This window comes from Balaenoptera musculus, chromosome 1 (genome assembly GCF_009873245.2).
Source record: "Balaenoptera musculus isolate JJ_BM4_2016_0621 chromosome 1, mBalMus1.pri.v3, whole genome shotgun sequence".
Classification (NCBI taxonomy): domain Eukaryota; kingdom Metazoa; phylum Chordata; class Mammalia; order Artiodactyla; family Balaenopteridae; genus Balaenoptera; species Balaenoptera musculus.
Genome location: NC_045785.1, coordinates 168753498 through 168774656, shown reverse-complemented (window position 1 = coordinate 168774656; position 21159 = coordinate 168753498). Strand labels below are relative to the sequence as shown.

The 21159-nt window shown below is 36.1% G+C and overlaps 1 protein-coding gene across 6 annotated transcripts in view; it reads right to left on the bottom strand.

Moving 5' to 3' along the window:
* The window catches only part of GPATCH2 (G-patch domain containing 2), a 169716-nt gene that overhangs the window by 43512 nt on the left and 105045 nt on the right, over positions 1 to 21159 (bottom strand). For all 6 annotated transcript variants that reach the window (XM_036865843.1, XM_036865869.1, XM_036865879.1 and 3 more), the window contains 2 exons: positions 11992 to 12031; positions 5515 to 5585 (listed from right to left, as the gene is read on the bottom strand). In XM_036865843.1, coding sequence (XP_036721738.1) covers positions 5515 to 5585; positions 11992 to 12031 — 111 coding nt within the window. The remainder of the gene's footprint in view (positions 1 to 5514; positions 5586 to 11991; positions 12032 to 21159) is intronic.

Sequence of the window (21159 nt, the reverse complement as noted above, 5' to 3'; positions counted from 1 at the left end):
CATAAGCAAAATGTACCGCTTTTTTTTGGTTTTTTTTGGTTGCACCACGCGGCATGTGGGATCTTAGTTCCCCGACCAGGGATTGAACCCATGCCCCCTGCAGTGGAAGCTTGGAGTCCTAACCACTGGACGGCCAGGGAATTCCCTCACTACTTTTCAAGTGTATAATTTCATAAGTTTTCACATATGTATACACGTGTGAAACTATCACCATAATCAAGATAATGCAGATACCCATCACCCCAACTGTTTCTTAATGCCTCTTTGTAATCCTTCCCTCCAGTACCTCCCTGGCCCTCATCCCATGCCCATGCAACAGCTGATCTGCTTCTGGTCACTATAAATTACTTTGCTGTATGGTATGAAGTATAGATGAGTTAATTTTTTTTTTTTTTTTGCAAATGGATATTCAGTTGTTCCACTACCATTTGTTGAAAATACTATTTTTTTTCCACTGAGGTACCTTTATACTTTGTCAAAAATCAGTTGTCTGTATATATGTGGGTATATTTCTTTCATCTATTTTTCTATCTTTGCACCAATACCACACTTTCTTGATTACTACAGCTTTGAAATTAAGTCCTGAAATCAGGTAGTGTTAAAGTTTGGCTATTTAAGTCCTTTGCATTTTCATACGAATTTTAGCATTTGTTTGTCAATTTCTACAAAATAGTCTCATGGGATTTTTGTTTGGATTGTACTGAATCTGGAGCTAAATTTTGGGAGAACTGACATCCTAAGAATATTGAGTCTCCTGATCCACGAACAAGGTATATCTCTCCAGTTACACAGATCTTTAATTTCTCTCAGCAACATTTTCATACACCAAAAAATATGGTGAAATTCTTAGGGATACATCTGATAAAATATGTGTAAGACCTATACAATGAAAAAAACACCACTGAGAAAAACTGAAAAAGACTTAAATATTTGTTTCTTAATTATGTGTTGTATTGTGTTTCTTGCTTTATATTGTTATTATCTTCCTGTACTTCTTTTAGTTAATACTTATTATGTTAATCAAATTCTTTTGGCTTGTTTGTTCTAACATTTCTGCTTCTGTTGGAGTCTGTAATCCAATATATATATATTTTTTAAAGTAAATTATTTATTTATGGCTGTGTTGGGTCTTCGTTGCTGCGCGCGGGCTTTCTCTAGTTGCAGCAAGCGGGGGCTACTCTTCATTGTGGTGCGTGGGCTTCTCACTGTGGTGGCTTCTCTTGTTGTGGAGCACGGGCTCTAGGCGTGTGGGCTTCAGTAGTTGTGGCACGCGGGCTCAGGAGTCGTGGCCCGTGGGTAGTTGCTCCACAGCATGTGGGATCTTCCTGGACCAGGGATTGAACCCGTGTCCCCTGCATTGGCAGGTGGATTCTTAACCAGTACGCCACCAGGGAAGTCCTATATATATATATATATATATATATATATATATATATATATATATATATATATTTTTTTTTTTTTTTTTTTTTTTTTGAAAAGGCTGTTCTCCTCAAATGTCTTATTATCTGATTCTACCAGGCAATGCTATGGGGAAAGGCCAGTCTTCTCTGTCTGTCCAAAGCAGTTCAGCAATTGGAGGTGAATGAACCTGACTTAAGAGTATAGAGGCCTTGGCACCAGAAAACCACAATCATCACACCCCTCTCTATAAAATAACTCCTCTGTCAGAAAAACGCTCCCTTTCCTCACTCTCAGGAAAATGAGAACTGTAATCCTCCAGCTCTGGTTTGTAGGGGGCAGAGTGAAGACCAGATAATTTGTCATCTAGTCCCATCAAGCTTTCCCAGCTCCTCACAAATACAGCACTGTGAGCTGCCCTGACTTTATCCTTAAAAACACTTGGACCAGAGATCTGAGCCTTTCTGTAAGGGGCAGATGTCATTTGTCCCAAGGCCATGGCCAATGACAAGCTAGTATAGAAAAGAAGTCCAAAGGTTCTCCTCACATCTCATTCTCCCTTACCCAGGCTGAATTGCCTCTTGCTTCAGGTCAAAGCACACAAGCACACCTGTGTGCCCCCATCTTACAAGCACAAGTTCAAAATAGCACACCCCTTCCCTTAATACTGGGGACTTCTTGTAGTTTTCTGCTTATTTTCTCTTCTAAATTCCTCCTGGGTTGATCCTGGAGGAGAGAAGCTGTCATCTTATAGTTTAGAATCAGTAATCTTGTAGTTCAGAATCTTGACTGCAACAGCAACTGGGACCAAATTTCTAATATACAACTTTGAAGTAGTAAAGTTTTCTTAATTACCATCTAACTGCAACCCACAAGTTTAGATATTATCACTATGATTTTCTGGACACGAGTTATTTTAAAATGTATTTTTAACTCCAAACTTTAAAAAAATTATTTTTGTCAATGATTTCTCTTAATCACATTCAAGTTAAAGGATGTGATCTTTATGATACATATTCATTAAAATTTGTTGATAGTAGCTTTGGCCTGGTAAGTGGTCAATTTTGGTAAATATTACATGTGTCTTTGAGAAGAATGTGCTTTTGTTGATAGTTTGGGTGAAAAGGTTTATATAATATTAAGTTTGTTAATTTTCTGTTGTGCAAATTTTCTGATGGCTTAAACTATCAATAATATGAATGCTGTATTGAAGTGGGAGCACCATGATAGTGGATTAGTGAGTTTCTCCATTCACTGCTATTAATATTTGCTTTATATATTTTTCTGAGGTTATTTTAATGAATGTACACAATAATAAAATTATTAACCTTTTGGTAAGTTGAATCTTTTATCATTAAATTATGAGTTTCTTAAGCTTGTTAAGGCTTTTGTTCTTAAGTCAGTTTGTCTGGTATGAGAGCTCTCTTTTATAGTATATCTGATATATGCTGCTCCATCCTTTAGTTTTACACCTTTCTTTGTCATTATTTCAGGTATGTCTCTTATAAAGAACATACAGTTGGATTTTAAAAGAAAAACTAAATCTGCTTAGTTTTGCTTTGAACTGACAAATTTAATCCATAAATATTTATTGTAATGACTGATACATGGATTTGATTCAATTATCTAACTTTTTTTTTCTGTGTCCCATTTTATCTATGCTTTTTTTCCCCCTTTATTGACTTTTTTTTAAAATAAATAAATAAATAAATAAATTTATTTATTTATTTATTTATTTATTTTTGGCTGTGTTGGGTCTTAGTTTCTGTGCGAGGACTTTCTCTAGTTGCGGCGAGCGGGGGCCACCCTTCATCGCGGTGCGCGGGCCTCTCACTGTCGCGGCCTCTCCCGTTGCGGAGCACAGGCTCCAGACGCGCAGGCTCAGCAGTTGTGGCTCACGGGCCTAGTTGCTCCGCGGCATGTGGGATCTTCCCAGACCAGGGCTCGAACCCGTGTTCCCTGCATTGGCAGGCGGATTCTCAACCACTGCGCCACCAGGGAAGCCCCCCCCTTTATTGACTTTTTAAATGGATTTTTTGAGGTAATATTTTATTTATTTTATTCCATTCAACCCCATGCCCGCCAACTGGCTTGGAATTTACATACGTAGTAGTTATTTTTGATATTTTACCATGAATACTTAATACAGTCTTATCAAGTATCAATCTCTTCACTGACCAATGAAGTAAACACCCCAAACAATTCAAGGACCTTAGATTGGACTTGAACTGTAATCATCAACACTGCCAATTTAACATGCTGTTATTTTCCACTATCTTAGATTGTCTTTTGAAAAGTCCTATGAATTACATATTATAACTCTCAACTTATATAAACAATGGTTGTTTAAACTTACTGAAATCTTTAACAGTTTATTGGCTTAGTATTCATTTTTTCATCTTAGACTTTCCTGGGGAGATCCTTTTCTTGAAATACATGCTTTAAAAAGTCTTCTAGCAAAGGTCTGTTGGCAGTAAACTTTCTTAGTTTTTGAAAATCTTAAACTGTTTTTACTTCATCTAAATATATGAAAGATGTTTTTCTAGGCACATAGTTCTATGCTGACAATGTATTTTCACCCAGTACTCTGAAGACTTGCCCACTGTTTTCTGGTTTCACTGTCAGTACTCAGAAATCTGATGAGATACAGCTGTCATTCCTTTGTAGTAATTCATCCTTTATCTCTGGATTCTTTTAAGATCTTCTCTTTGTTTTTGGTGTACTACAGTGTACTACTAGGTATGGATTTCTTTCTATTTATTCTAGTTGGTATTCACTGTGCTTTCTGTACCTGTATCTATAGATTTATAACTTTCACCCATTTAGGGAATTCTTAGCCAACATCTCTTCAGCATCATGCTTTTTTTCAGCCTTTCTATACCCTCCATCAAAGCCTCTAAGCTTAAATATATCTTAGATCTTTCCTGTGTCTCTTAACCACTCTTTCATTTTTCCATCTCCTTGTATTTTTATGCTGTATTCTAGCCTACTTCTTCAGCTGTACCTCCATTTCACAATCACACTTCTCATTTTTAACAATTATATGCTTTTGATTCAATTCTGCTTGAACAATTCTAATAGCGATCTGTTGCCTGCTTATTTTATTTCTATAAACGTGTCATTCGTAATTATTTATAACCTGTATAAAATTTATATAATCCATACTTTATAATTTCAGGATCTGACATCCTTAGGGGTAACTATATTAGTTTTATGTTGACTATCACTGACGGTCAACTTATTATGTTTGACAATTTTTGATTGTCTAAATTAGACATGCTAGATAGGATTTATGTTAGCTTCTGCAGATACCTAGTGGGTTCTCAGTTGGGGTTAGTCTGTACAACATGGTACTTGGAAGCTACATTGCTTGCTTGGGGGTGTTAAACACAATGGCTAGCACACTAACTACGGGAGGCCAGGAGATACAACGGTAACTGCCGAGGTCGGTTATCTTGTTAAAAATTGAGCAAGTGTAAATCACAGGGCAGTAGTTCTGATCAATATTCCGATAGCCATTTTCACCTAGTAAAAATGAAGTCTTCAGAAACACCACATGCAAAATTTGGAAATACGCTGTCTAAAACAATAAACTGGGGCAAATTTTTTTTATTAAAGAAAAAAATATAACATCGACTCAGCAATATAAAATGAGTAAGAATATAGAAGCACTTTTAAAAAAGAGTGTATTTTCTATATACTTATTTATATATTATTAGAGATAAATATACATGTTGCTCTCTCATAAAGCCTAAGTACCATTTAAGTTTTGGGGAAAAGATTAATTCTATCTTTTTATAATTAAAAAATAAAATAATTATTATACAGCAGAAACTAACACACCATTGTAAAGCAATTATACTCCAATAAAGATGTTAAAAAAAATGCACTCTTTATTTTTCATCAGCTTTAAAAAATACAAATAGAACGGTATCTTTCTATTCATTACTAGTAAACCTGAAATAGATTCTAATAAACAATATGTAAAATATTTTCAGTTGGCACTTTAGAGCCAAAGGCATCCCAACTATAACTCACCATATTCATATTGGTATGGAAAAAAAAATCACATGATATAATGATCAGAATAAAAAGTGATTTTAAATTGCTTACCTGCTGGCTGTTTTCACAGAACAGTTCTTCTTGTGTCCTCTTTCAGCTCGGTTATCTCTCAGAAGCTGATGCTGTCCAAAGTGTTAAAACAAAGTTGTAGAAACAAAAATATTTCCATTATATTATTTTGTAAGTAGAAAAGTATTCTTCTCATTCAGAGGGACACTATTTGTTCACTTGCATTACTTTTTTTTCTTTTTTTTTTTTACTGGTTTTTCTTAAAATGAAGACAACTACTTTTGCTAGAGATGCCACTGACACACTTATAAAAATGTTGCTAAGAGTTGCCAGTGCTTGCCTGACAGCTTACACTGCTCTTATAGTCACTTAAGATACAGCCTAGAGCTGGAGGTCTAGGACTCAGTTCTAATTCGGGTTCTCCGGAGTGGTCCTGGTTAAAGTAATGCAACCTCTCTTACCAATGCTTCTACCAGTGCATTCAGCTACGAATTTTTCGAGGCTTTGTCACCTACGACGACATAAAAGATCTAATCTTACTTTCTCTGTATTTACTGGCCTAACATGGTAAAGAAACATTTGAAACATTCTTTTTCAAAGAAATTATTGGCTTGGAAGTATACAATTAGAAAAAAATATAGATTTGACTGCCTCCTCAAAATGCCTCACCATACACTTCCCTTCACACTTGCTTTACCCTAACTAATTGGAAAGAAAAAAAACCAAGTAGTCAATACTTTTTGCTGTGTGTACACTGAACCGGAGCTTATCTTATTTATGCAGAAATGTGATTATATGCAAGACTGGGCTAATAAGAAGTTGTACAGCATATTAGAAATTAACCTTAATAAAAATAGAAATCTTAGAAGTAATAGTGCAGTAAAGATCTGGGTTCGAATCCCAGCTATACCAGTAACTAACAAGTCAGTAGGTTTCAAAAACAGGTCTACCATTTATAAGCTGTGTAACGTCTCTAAGTCCCAGTTTCCACCTGGAAAATTGAGATAACAATAATATCTACCTGTAAGGGTGCTGTGAGTGTTAAATAAGATAAATCATGTCAAACACTTAGCACTATGACCAGAATATAAAAAGTGCCGAGTAAATGGTTCAAATGCTACAATTATAATTAATGAGCCTGGTTGTCAGTGGTTATCGTCTGACCAGTATCAGCAACTTCTAATGAAATAACTGCTTTGAACTATTTAATGACATCATTTAGAGTCAATTACTAGCCACATTTGGCCATCCTTGAGAAGGAAAATAACTTAATTAGATCACAAAGAACATTGTTAGATCATTATTTCAGGAATGTCTTAACTAAATAGGACTACTTTATATTTCTCTTAAATATCTGCTTCTTTCCATCCCCACTACCAACATCCCAGTCCAGGCCGTCACTTTCCCTCACCTACAACAGCCTCTCCAAAGGCCTCCCTGCCTCCAGCCTCACTCCCATTTAATCCATTCTCCACACTGCAGCCAATAATTCTAAAGCTAGATCTGATTACATTATTCTCTTCAGATAAGCCCCCAAATCTTGTACAAGGCTCTCATGGCCCTTCATAATTTGATTATATTTCTAAACTCATAATTTATTATGCTTCCTCCTACCCCCCAACCTAAGCTCCTTATTTCTAAATGATATATCCCAGCCATTCTGAACTTTTCAGTTTGGAGCATGTACCATATTCTTGCTCACCTTTGGCCCTTTGTTTTAGTTATTCAATCTGCCTGCATCTCCAAGGTCCAGCACAGTGTCTGGAACATTTTTAGTGTTCAATAAATATTTGTTGAATGAATGAATGAATGAATGAATGAGATAAAGAAATAGGGAATGAGATCTAGTATCTGATATGTAGCTGAAGCCATACCTAATTATTACTACTTATAGAAAATAGCAACAATTTATCTTTAAGTCCATTAATCTGAAAGTGTTTCAATGTAGAAACACTTCGTACCATGAAAGTTAAATTGCTTCTGGAAAAAAAAATTAATTACTTTGGCATTTCTAATTCTAGTGCCTTTGTAAAAAAACATATACAAACCAACATTTGTGACACAGATAGCTAGAGGTGACATGATAAAATCTCTACCTCCACCTTCAATTAATAGTACTGGTTAACTAAATTTTCTAATTGTTAGATAAGACGGATATGTGAACACTGTTCCTGATATTTGTGTTAAAAAAGTTTAAACAAAGAGCTCAAAAAATCCCAAACATATGTTCTGAAATAAGAAAAGAATTCTACAGTTTAGTTTTAAAAAAATGCAACTATAATGACCAAAATAAATACTAGGATATACCTACTAGGCCTGGATAGTTCTCAGAGAGGCCACCACCTGGATGAACTAAAATGAGATAGCAACTTCGCTGAACTCTGGGGTTAGAACTCCTTCTATTAGATTCACATGAGAATTTCTTTTCTTCCTCAAATTTATAGTTTTGATCGGCTTTGTATATAAAAAGAGACAAATATTGGAATTATTTAATATAATGCATCTATATTAAAAAGTCATCACAAAATTATCTCATTTTATCAATAAAATTGTAAGTCTGGGTGTATCTTTGCAAATTTAAAATCAAGCTCAGAGAGAAAAATACAGACTCAGATCTCTGGGTCATGAATTTAACAGGTTAATATGGGAACCCAGATCTTTTAAGGGGCGAAGATGAAAAAATTAATCCAGAGTGTTATTTGAATAACAAACATACATTTGTATTTGAAAGATTCCCAACACGTGTCTGCTCTGCCCCAAAGAACAAAAAAAAAAGGTGGCAGGGGGTAGGAGGGCCATCAGATCAGGAATTCATGATAAAAGACACAAGAATCCTGGCGCTCTGCTCTGATAAGCAAGAGGAGCTCCTCAGGTTTTGAAAGATTCTTCACCCCTCTTACTGCTAACTTCTCTTGTTTCCTTGGACTCCTATCAGTGTCACAAGTGAGGTCAGTTTTCAGGGCTCCGACTCAACACCATCAACTCCGATTAATAACAGAACTTCTGAATATGGTGCGAAGTGCTTCTTACCTTCTGACTCTCAGATTGCTGGACTTAGGCCAAACGGAGAGACAATTCCCTTATTAGTGAGTGACCTGCAGATGTATATTAAAAAATGACTCACATAAGAATGACATGAACATTCATAAACACAAAACCTAGTACAACGTGAGGTTTACAAAGGTATGCGATTTTAAAATCTGCTGAATGAATGAAACCAGGAAGAGAAATGTTCCAAGTGGATCACGGTTGCTCCTGTGACAGAAAGGGAGCTGAGAATTTCTGTGGCTATTGATGATATTTTAAAAAGATTGTTAAACGTGTCATGTTCCTAGCACAAGAGGAAAAAGCAAAGAGCGGAATTCTTATTCCACGGCAATCCTTTCTTTACCACCTGATGTTCAGAAGGCGTTCAAGCTCAAGACTGTTTCCAATTGGCAGCCCCTTTTCAGGTGACTCCTCAAATGTCTACAAAAGAATTTCAAGTCTCTCCATACTTGGCCTTTCACAGGGTCCTCACCATAAAAGGAGAACTAAGTAATCTCTAAACAATGACCTATGGCTCCTTAAGATACTAGTAAACTCAGTCAAAAATATCACACCATTAGATATGCAAGGAGGAAAATCCTCAGAATTAAAAAAGACACGCACACAAAATGAGGCTTCCTGCAGCTGCTTCTGTCTCCTTACTTCTACTACCGAGCTACCTTTCACTTTTCTCTTTTGTGGCCTCCGTGGTGCCCTGTCTGTGGTTTTCTCAAACATTTACCAACATCCTGTAGTTACTGCTTTCCTGCCCCAGATGTTACCCACCTCAGAGGAAAAGCTATGTTGTCTATATAAATACCTCTTTTTGTAAAAATAAAGAATACCTGAGAGATAACGACTGATGGACGACAGTGATTTACTAAATGTGTGATAAAGAAACGCTAAGTATGCATGATGTAAATGGAAATGGGACTTTGCACTAAAGAACAGAAAGGGGAATCATAAGGTGGGGAAAGCAGTGAGGGGTGGGATTTCAAAAGTGGGGTTAATATTATCATTTCTTTATGTTGGTAAGTTGGTATGGGAAAAATAAAAGGTGTTCATTCATGCTAATAGTCATTCATTCAACAATATATTGAAGGATTTTATACCTTTTCATGGTCTTGCATTTTATCACTTGGACCTAGGTTTAGCCAATAGTTTACTGTGCTAAAGTTAGGTTTAAGTTGAATAAGAAATTTTTATCCCTCAAAACATGAGTAGTTTGTATGTGTATTTGTATACACACGTATATGTGCAACTGTTACTCGTTATTCATGGATTCTGTACTTGCAAATTCACCTATTTGCTAAAATTTATTTGTAACACCAAAATCAATACTTCTGGTGCTTTAGCAGTCATTGGCAGACATGCAAAGAGTGACAGAAATTTGAGTCCCCTGTAGCGCATATTCTCAGCTGAGGTCTGACAAGGTGATGTCTGTCTTCTTGTTTCAGCTTTCATACTGTAAACAAGTGTCTTTTTCGAGGTCCATTCAATGCTATGTTTTTTTGTATTTTTTTTCTTGTTTTTATCTTCATTGTTTAAAATAGCCTCCTAGTATCGTGCTGAACTGCTGTCTAGTGTTCCCCAGTGCACGAAGGTTGTGATGGGCTGTATAGAGAAAATATGTGCATTAGACAAGCTCCCTTCAGGAATAAGTTATAGTGCTGCTGGCCATGAGTTCAGTGTTAATGAATCAATAATATATATTAAATAAGGTGTCTTTAAACAGAAACACACATCAAATAAGGATATGTATTGATTAGTTAATGAAAATGTTGTGACCAGAGATTCTCAGGAACCTAACCTTGTATTTTTCCTGGGAGCGATTTTTCAGTATTTGCTACGTTAGTATTCTTATCAACCTCATAGAACATAGCTATTACAAATAACACAGTTATAATATCAACTGTGTTCATTAACTAATAACCTATCTAGTCAAGATAAAAACCTGAAATGGTATATCAAAGTTTAAGCCAAAGGGTGATTCAAAAATTTGTCTAAAATATTTAAAAATTAAAAAAAAAAAAAAAAGATTGGTCAACTTTCTTCTCTATATATTCTTAGCTATTTGCTAATTTTTAATTACCGAAAAAAAGTCTGGCTGGAAGCAACCAGTTACACTATAATCTAAAGCACAGATTTATAACATTACTTTAGTATTTCTCAAATTCTAGAAGGTGGAAAATGATCTTTACAAAATCGTATTTGGGGATAAACTATATCCTGATACGACTTACTACTAGAAGCAGAATCTCACTGTAATCATTTTACATAGAGGGTATGAACCATTTGGGAAAGCAGAAAGTCTAAGTTTTACATTCTGAACAAAGACACTACAGGTTCAACGTAGCCTAGTTAATTTCCAAAACTTTAGAAATAATGGTATATATTCTATTATTAACATGAGAAATATATTTAAAGTGCAAATGGCTCTCATGGAAAAAGGCCAAGTTTACAAAAAATCATTAAACTGAATTCACATATTTTTCTTTAATTAGATTCATGTGTGTTAAGAAATATAGTATAGCTTATAATGAAGTATTTGGCACTTTCCTTTTATAAGAAAAGGGAACCGTGGTATGTGCAACCAACTCTGGACCTGCTGCCCAGCTTAAGAAATAAGACATCACCAATACATAAAATAATGTTACCAATTACCATTACTAAGCACAATCTCCTCTTTACCGACCTACCTACCTACCTACCTACCCCTCAGAAGAAATGATCCCTGGGGATTTGAGGCTTTTCATTCGCATATATTTAAAGGTATTTCTTACATATCATACTATTGACCCACTTAAAAAATAACTCTTATAATCCACAATGAAAAAAAAAAAAGGCTTAACAAGGATGCAAAGCCTAAAACATATATGCTTTAAAACTCATCAAACTTTTAAGCCCTAAATTACCTTATCACACTGCAGAGAGAGAACTAACACATTCAACAGACAAAGAAGATAGACTACTTATTTTATATGTAAAGTTAACCAAAATGAATGTCAAGTTCTTGCTAAGTCAACTAATCATTGTGCTGCCATGCAACTAATAAAAAATTAAAAAAAAGACTCACTTAGAAATATAACATAAACTTGTAAGAAACCATTATCACCTTCTAAACTTCAAAAATAAAAATATTCTCTTGCTGGCTGATTTTGTTTAATACAAAGCAATTTTTTCAAGCGTATGTACTATTTTGGTACCTTAACTTTGCGAAAAACATATGTAAATGGTGAAGTCCTACAAACTAGTGAATTCTAGAGCCTTTCCATGGAGGTGACACGTGTGACTGAGGAAGGGGGCAGTAAGGGAGAACTCTGATGCTTATTGAGGATCACGTGGTCAGTGTATTAGCACCGGCACAATGAACTCTTTTTAAATAACCTGGGATTTTATCCTTTCTCATAAAACTGATCTACTATCTTGAAGGGAGATAGTTAAATATTTGAAAGACTGAGTAACTTCCTTTTGGATTAGAATGTTCCTTACCTGGCCATGCTCTGTCCTAGCCCCAGGGCTAAACCAATGGCTGCAGAGGAAAGAGAAAAGGAGTTAGCAGGAAACTCACTAAAAGCACATGCTCTCACGTGATCAGTCTGCATGTGCTGTAAGAAATGTATCCGCCACCAGCAACAGAGCCTTAAAATATGCTGTATTTTACTGGATATTTCATGTCATTCTAGACCTACACCAATTTTGACAGAAATGTAAGAGTGCTCGTAACCCAGTAATTTTCAGTTTAATAAGCAAACTCAGTTAGAATTACATTTCCATTTAATTATGTTAACATAAACTACTGGGACTGTATTCATTTTATGAATCAATTCTGGTTATAAACTCTACAAATGCTATCATTTACCACAACTTAATTACAGCATCATTACAACAAATGATGATCTTTTGATTGTTGGAGTTTTAAAAAACATTAAAAATACAAGAATATTATATCCTCTGGCTTTGTCCCGAGCAACAATCACACAAAGCCCTTGATGTGAATTCTAAAGCATCAGCTGAAGGTACCTTGATCCCATTCCTTCCATGGGACTCTGGATTCTGGCTGAGAACAAATTCAACAACAACACTGGAGATATATAAGTCATGGCACAGTTGAAGCGTTCCGTTCTTGCACTGTGCCTCACCCTGCTTGGCCCACCCACACTGTTCCAGCTGCAACTTGGACTTTTAATAGTCTATCTGGTGATACCTTTTCAACAGGAGTTATCATTAGCTGTGTGCCCAGTCATCTGGCCAGTATTCTGCTTAAAAACTAACTGTAAACATCGAGGAAATCGAGAGAGACATTGTGGGAAATTAGCCAGTAAAAGCCCACAATCATAGGGAATGATACTAATATTATTATTAATGCTATCTATTTTTTCATGAATCATCATATTGAGTACGGATGTGTGCCAAGCACTCTTTAGACACATGATATGTATGTATTATTTCCCATCCTCACAAAAACCTTACAAGGTTATTCTCATGTTCCAGCTGCAGGAATGATTGAGGCTCAGATGCTAGGTTATTTGCCCAAGGTGCTCAGCATACCATACCGCAAAGGACAAAGGGCTCACGTGGAAAGGGCACATTTCCTGGTTCCCTCCAACACTTCTATGCATTCTCCTCTGCAGTACTAAAACCTGGGAATAAACAGCCTCTGTATTAATATGTTCTTATTTTGTCTATACTCTTACTGGAACATTTCTCAAGCTCATAGACAGTGATACTCTTTGGCAGGTCAGATTCCATTTTTGCTGTGGGAATGGACACTTACTGCTATTTGTAAATGACATGTGGATTAATCACCAACTAGCAACTAACTATTTACTGCAGTTCCCTGACAACTTGACTGATAAATTTCCCCTCTGCTATGGATTGTACCATTTTTCTTTAAAGAAAAATATTTTTTAGAAAATCAAATGCATACACACAGTTAAAACAAAACAAATAAACAAAAAGTGTTTGTTTCATCTACCCTGACCCCTAAGCTCTGTTCAGAGAAACCACTGTCAACTCTTTCTGCCCTTTCTTTTGGTATTTAATGATGTATTTCTACAGAATATGGTTATACTGATATTTTGTGATTGATTTTAGACATTAATAATTGACTTCCTATTATTGTAAATTTAGCTTTTATAACTCCCAAACCCCTATTTCCAGTTATAACACCATTTTTAGTTAATCAGTTGTGAATACAGATATTATGACTACATGAATACTTTGTGCTGCTGAATTTTTCTTTTTGTTTCTCCTATAGTTGACAGTTAATTTGTTTTTCTTCCTTTGTTATTATTTCTATGTACTGGTGACCTTTTCCAGAGAAGTGTCCAGGAAGTGGTGTGGGAAGAATGTGGATTATAGTGTCATAGGTGGGTACAGAAGAAGTGGGATGTGAGGAAGTAAAGTGGGCATAGTATAATCCACTCTTTCTACAAGTTAGGTTTTCAAAGTATGAGAGGGAGAGAGACAGAGCAGAAAAAAATGGAAAAAAGAGGTTTAAAAATGTAGTATATAATGAAAGAAGTTTTTGGAAGAAAAAAAATGTTCCTTCCAATCAAAGACACAGGTGCTGGAATCAGCCTTGGACAGAAGAAAAATCTTTTCCTCTAATACTAAGACAAAGGAAAGTGAAAGAAGGTATATTTGGATAAGTTCATCCAAATTTGTGACTAACAGCCTTAACTTTGGAAAGTTGAAGAAAAGGTCAAATTCTTGGGGGTAGTGGGGAGGTGGGCAGCTTATAACAGGGGCTTGGTGACAAGACATAGAATAGCTTTGGGGGACACAGAAAATGTTATGGAAGGTCATGCTAAAACATTGCTGAAAGATCTACTGAAGTTCAAGATTATATATCTGTGTAGCAACAAATCATATAATCTTTTTTTAAATTTTATTTTAAATTTTTTTTTAACATCTTTATTGGAGTATGATTGCTTTACAATGTTGTGTTAGTTTCTGCTGTATAACAAAGTGAATCAGCTATACATATACTTATATCCCCATATCCCTTCCCTCTTGTGTCTCTTTTGCACCTTCCCTATCCCACCCCCTGCAGGTGGTCACAAAGCACAGAGCTGATCTCCCTGTGCTATGCAGCTGCTTCCCACTAGCTATCTATTTTACATTTGGTAGTGTATATATGTCAGTGCCACTGTCTCACTTCATCCCAGCTTCCCCTTCCCCTTCCCTGTGTCCTCAAGTCCATTCTCTACGTCTACATCTTTATTCCTGTCCTGCCCCTAGGTTCTTCATGACCTTTTTTTTTTTATATTCCATATATATGTGTTAGCATACGGTATTTGTTTTCCTCTTTCTGACTTACTTCACTCTGTATGATCTTATTCAGCAGTGCTCAGCAGAGGAGCAGTGGATGTGGGTAGCTGGACGGATTGATCCAAGGTTAGGAGTTCATGGAGCAGGATGGTAGGCAGAATTCTAAGAGGACCCCCAGTGATCCAAACCCTTGTACAACTTGCTCTTTTTGAATGTAGGAACGACCTGTGAACATGATGGGATAGTCACCCCTACAATTAGGTTGTGTTTTATGGCACAACTGGCTTTAAGAAGGGGAGATTATTCTTGGTGGGCTTAAGCTAAGCAGGTGATTCTTTGAAGGGAATGAACTCTTCCTGGTGAAAGGGATTCAAAGTATGTGAGTTTCAACTGGAGAACCCAACATTTATTGAGCTTTACTGAAAGACAGGCAGTGTTCTCGTTTAATCTTTAAAGAATCCCTCGAGATAGGTACCACCCCCATTTTGCAAATGAAGAAACAGGCTCAGAGAGGTTGAGTGATTTGCCAGAGATTTCATAACAAAGTAGCAGAGCTGGAATTCAAACCTGTATATTCAATTCCAAAGCTCATGTTCCTTTTAACTATTATACATATTGTCACCAATTAGAGTAGCAGAAGTTGAGGCAGAAAGAAAGACTGGCACAGGCGCCTGTCTAACTCACCCTGTCAGGTTTAGATGTTTCCCTGTCTAAACTTTCAATATCTTTGCACATGTCTCCATTAAAGCAGTTATATTCATATACTGTAGGTGTTTATTTATCCTGATAACAAAAATTAGAGGTCCTTAAGAAAGGGATACTGATCATAATTGTAGTAACAGAACAGTAATAGTAGCTGGAAGAAAATGTAGTGGTAGTAATAATAGAAGTAGCAGTAAAAACACTCCCACAACTCGGTATCTCAGTAAATGTTAGATATCTACTGGAAACCATGGTAACGGTCATATGTAGATTATCTCATTCAAACCTCGCACCTTAGGGAAGAGTGCTATTGCTATTCAAGGTCACAAAGCTAGCAGGCACTGGAGTCAAGATTGGGACCGAGGCTGTCTGATTCCACACCCTGGATTTTTAACCACCATTCTCTTTCATTGCCTTCAGTTATCGTAATTTGGGGGAGCTGAGTTTTTCTCTTTTGCTCCGTTTTCTTTTTTTCTCTTTTTTAATGTACTCATGGAATGTAAAGGTTACTTAATAACTTTTTAGTGAAAACATGAACAAATCAGGAAATCTAGAGAAAGTAGTGTCCTTGAAAGCCAAAGAGTCAAATTTATGTAAAGACAGCAGAGGAAAAAAGGGCGTGAAAGAGGATGAAGTTGTAGAGGCATTTATTTACACTGGAGCCAAGATTCCCAAGGGGACTTACGAGGGAGGGGGCTAACAGTGAAACGCACACCTGGGAGGAGGGGACACAGAAGAGTCTGAAATTGATCAACTGCCGGGAATGGCTAGACGTAGAGACAGAGCTGGATGGCTTGTCTGTTCTCAGGATTCCGAGGGGCTGCATGTGGTTTCTGGGCTCACTTCTCCCTCTAGGATACAGATGCAGTTTGGGGATGTCTAAGAACTGAGCCTGACACACATTATTTCATTTAATCCTCACCTGCCCTGTTGATAATGGGACAAGCCATCACCTATGGAGCCCTCGCTATAGCGTTCTTTTTTAGCAGAGCAATGTGGTCGGTAACTGTGGAGTAGAAGGGAGTTTTTTGTTTTCCTTTTAAGTAAGAAGTAGATAATAAAGCTTTAGGGAACAAGGTTTTTTGAACTAAAATCTCTGCAGACGCAGAGTTCCACACTGATTCCTTCTCACTCTTCCTTAATCCCTTGCCCTCACCCATGGTGCTGAACTACAAGTAGCAGAAATGTACAGGATTTCATGAGAAGTGAAATGATATTACAGCTATGCAAAAGGACAAAACCAACCTCAAAATTCTTAACTGAGGTCTCCTAAAGAAGTACTTTTCAAAAGGAAAGAGCTACAGCAGTTTATAATACAGATTTTGGTTTTTAGAGTTTCTGTTTTTTATAGAGTTTCTATTTTTGACTCAGAAGCATAATTTTATATTAACTTAGTGTGCCCTGTACACATAATGCTCTAAACTTGTGCTCTCTAATATGGTAGCTACTAGTCATATATGGCTATTTAAATGAATATTAAAAATTAAGTCCCTCAGTTGCATCAGCCACATTTCAAGTGCCCTAGACATACATGGTTAGCAGTTACCATAATCAGCAGTGCAGATACAGAACATTTCCATTACTGTGAAAAGTTCTATTGGACACCACTAGTTTACAGATTATCACTGAAAATTCAAATTAATTTTGGAAATGGAATATAATCTTCTACACTGAACATCTTCCTTGTGAACCATAACTGTTTTATTCAAGAGACTTGTAAGTATGAAGAAGTATATAACAGAAAGGGGGAGGGGGCGGGTTGAGGAATGGGGAAGTAGAAATGTCTGTTAAACTCCTAACTCAATATTCTATAATAGGGTTTCATGGATCAAGGCATGGGAATAAAAATTAAGGTGAGAGGATAGCGTATTAAGAAGAAGCCATATGCTAGGTAAGAACTAGATCTTGGTAACAACTACAACTGAGGATGCCAAAAGACTAAGGCACATGTGTCAATGTAAAAGACGTTGACAGGGAGTTCCACATGACCTTCAGTACCTAGGATGATACGTGAATTTTGATATTCTTGGTTCTGTCTCTGCCTGTGGTTCTCAAAGTGTTGTCTTCAAAGTGTATTCTATGCAGCCCTGGGCGGGAGTGAGGAGGTCCCTGGAACACTGAACTAGTAGTCACTGTATTCCTCACTGCCATGAACTTGCAGGGGGAAAACAAAAAAGCCAGTTTCACTTAAGAATATTCTTGACATAGCAGTAAACATTTTTTATTAAATATCAACTCTGGAATATACTTAAGAAAATTATTCGTGGTGAAATGGGCAGTACACATAAAGAATTTCAGATGCATAGTGAAGTACAACAGTTGTCTCAAGAAAAGCACTTGTGAGATTGTGGGAGATGCAAACAGAACAAAGCCACTGCTTTCATGGAGCACTATTTTTAACTTGAAAGAATGACTAATAAACTACGATTATCTATACTTGACTATTTGGAAGACATTTTCTTGAAAATGAAACAACTTGAGCCTCTAAAGTTAAGGAAAACAACTACTTGTGACTCATGATAAACTTCAAGCTTTCTAGCAAAAACCAGAGTCAGACTTTTAGAAAACTTGTAAATGCCACCATGAACTTGACAGTTTCCAAATACTTAAAGTCTGCTGTGGTGATATTAGTGCATGTGAGTTCTTCCAAATGACCAACATATGATTTACTGAATCATGATGTGCAAGTGATCCATTCAGAATTCAAGACCAATAGATTTTAATGTCATTGAGGAAAAAAAAGCTCATTGATATGTTTTCAGATTATAATTAACCTTTGAGGAAAAAAAAAAAAAAAGAAAAAAAACCTCTGTGTTTTGGTGCAGTATCAAAGAATATCCACAATGCTTTGAAAAGGCTATTAAAATACTTCTTCCTTTTCCAACTACACATCTGTGTGAGGCTGGATTTTCTTCATATGCTTCAAATTGAAAGCAGAAGCAGCTACGAGAATCTAGCTTCTGTTAGGCCAGACATTAAAGTGATTTGCTAAAACGATGACATGTTTTCACTAATTTTTTAGAGGAAAAGGTAGTCATTTTTCAAAAAATATGCTATCTGTGTTAACATGTAATGGGCTTACTATATTTCTTAATGAATACATAAACACCTCATATATTCTTCTTTTTGCTACAAACCAAATCTTCATCTAGTGGCAGCGTCAACCTTCTAATGGACAACTAAAACTCAACTTGGGCACCTTTCTCTCTCATATTCAAACCATCAGCAAGTCCATAAGCATCTCTTAAATCCACTCACTTCTCAACATTTCCGGCACCACCTGAGTCCAAGCTATCAAGTTTTACCTGGAAAGTTGCAACTTTCCTTGCACCTACTAACTTTAATCCATTTATCATACTGCAGGCCTAGAGTGATCATTTCGAAGTTCAATTCTGAATTTTTAGTTATTCATACCCTTACCCTCAAGAAAACACATAAACAAAAGCAAACCAAAGTCTTAAGTGGCTTTCCACTCCTCTTAGGAGAAAGAATCCTAATGCATCCTGCAAGACTCAGCATCATCTGGTCCCTGCCCACATTTCTCCAGTCTCATCACTTTCCTCTCACCTCTTCCCTCACATTCTGTCACTTGTTTTAACCTTTGTTTAGTTCCTTGATTACAGAAAGTGGTATTCTCTCTGCCCGAAATGCTCTTCTTGCCATTCCTTAGTTCCTAGAGATTTCATCTCAAGCTTGTTGTCCTAAAAAGTCTTCTCCATCTCCATGTCTACTTCAAATTCTTTTTAAAGTTCTCCTTTAGGGTACTTAGCACAATATACAGTAACGCCTCTTGAGCATTTATAAATAATAATATTCATAAATAATTTATGGGTCAGTATATAATTATACATTTATGGGTGTGCTTACTGATTAATGTCTATTATCTCTATTAGGTTGTACCATGAGAACAGCGATGATGTCTATCTTATTCACTACTGTATACCTAGTGTCTAACACACAGTAGGTCCTCATAAATATTTTCAGAATGAATGGATAAATGAATGACTTGAGATTCAGGGCAGAGTTTTATTAACTAAAGCCACCATGTTATTCTATATGAAAACAGAAGAATAAGAGCACTGAGCTATGTGGTCTTTAAGATTCTTTCGGGTTCTGATATTCTGTGGAGCAGATGACCGGGATGTGAAGATATTCCTCATTCACTACCTTTTCTATGAAACAAAAAGTCAATTCTAAAACTATCTCAAGAAGCCCTTCTAAAACTTGGCATTTATTTCATTAAACTACAAGTGTAAATCCAGGAAGTTCAGGTTGGCATGGCTGCTAAATCATGGGTTTTAGAATAAGAAAGATCTAGGTTTGGACACAGGTTCTGGCACTTACTGGCTAGGTGAAGTCGTTGAGAGTCTTGGGTTCTTCCTCATCTATAAAATAAAATAAATCCCTCTGTTCTTACAGTATGGGGAGGCCTACACAAGATGGAGAACCCAGCACATAGTGGGTGTTTAAAGTAAGTATTAATTTTCTCCCCCATAGTACACAGTGAATAAAGTAATATGTGAGCTTTTCTTCTATGAATTTTTGCAATAACTACCTATTTATCCCTAAATGTCAGTAGAGACACCAATACTCATGGGTAATGTCTATAGGATCCCCCAACAGGTTTAATGTATTATCAAATATGTAATAAATGCTTAAAACATTGGTTTCTTTAATTGACTTTTGGTTGAGTGGAATAGGGTGTGTGACTTCAGAAAAGTCAAGTTCTCTATAAAATGGGGGTATAACACCAACTATGTATGCTTCAGAGAGCTAATAAAAACAACGAAGAGAGTGGTGCATACGATAATACCCTGAAAAGTAAAATACACTCTACAATATAAAGCAGCATCATCAGCATCATCAGCATCATCTTGAAATGTCTGATGCCCAGTTTAACAATCTTTCTGTATTTCACATAAGTACTTTGTAAAAATGTCATATATAAGAAAGGACTGTTATTATCCTTACTTTATAATTAAAATTAAGAAATACATAAGCTCAATGACTTACCCAAGGGAATCACAGTAAATCAGAGGAGGAATTGATCCAGTCTATCTTATTTATCTCAATCTAAAGTTGAAGTTACTTTCACCATAAAGAAATAGATGCTAAATTTCAAAGTGTAAAAGTATTCCCAATAACCATAATCTTTCATCCGGGCAAATCTTGCTTTAAGCAAACTTTATATTTACACAAAAGATAAAATAAAGGGTGAATATTTGCTTTATAAAGCAATTCATCATAGGTGTATAAGTAGTTACCCATGGGCATTTAAAATAAGTTTTGATCTACATACAATTCCTCAGGTAAATTTCCTAGACTTTCAAGTGAAATAAATGCAAAATATAAATATCAATGTAAAAATCAATTAATAAATCATATTTGCTCAATTTAAAAACAAGCATCTCATAAATGATTGGAAAAATGTTGGAAAGGAAAAAATTCTGGACCATTTAACGTCAATACATAAAGGCATAAAGGGAGGTGGAGTGAATAAAAGGTAACCCCATTTGATGCCTTTAATATTTTTATTTTTTTATAAATTTATTTATTTTATTTATTTATTTTTGGCTGCATTGGGTCTTCGTTGCTGCGCGCGGGCTTTCTCTAGTTGCGGTGAGCAGGGGCTACTCTTCACTGTGGTGCGCGGGCTTCTCATTGCAGTGGCTTCTCTTGTTG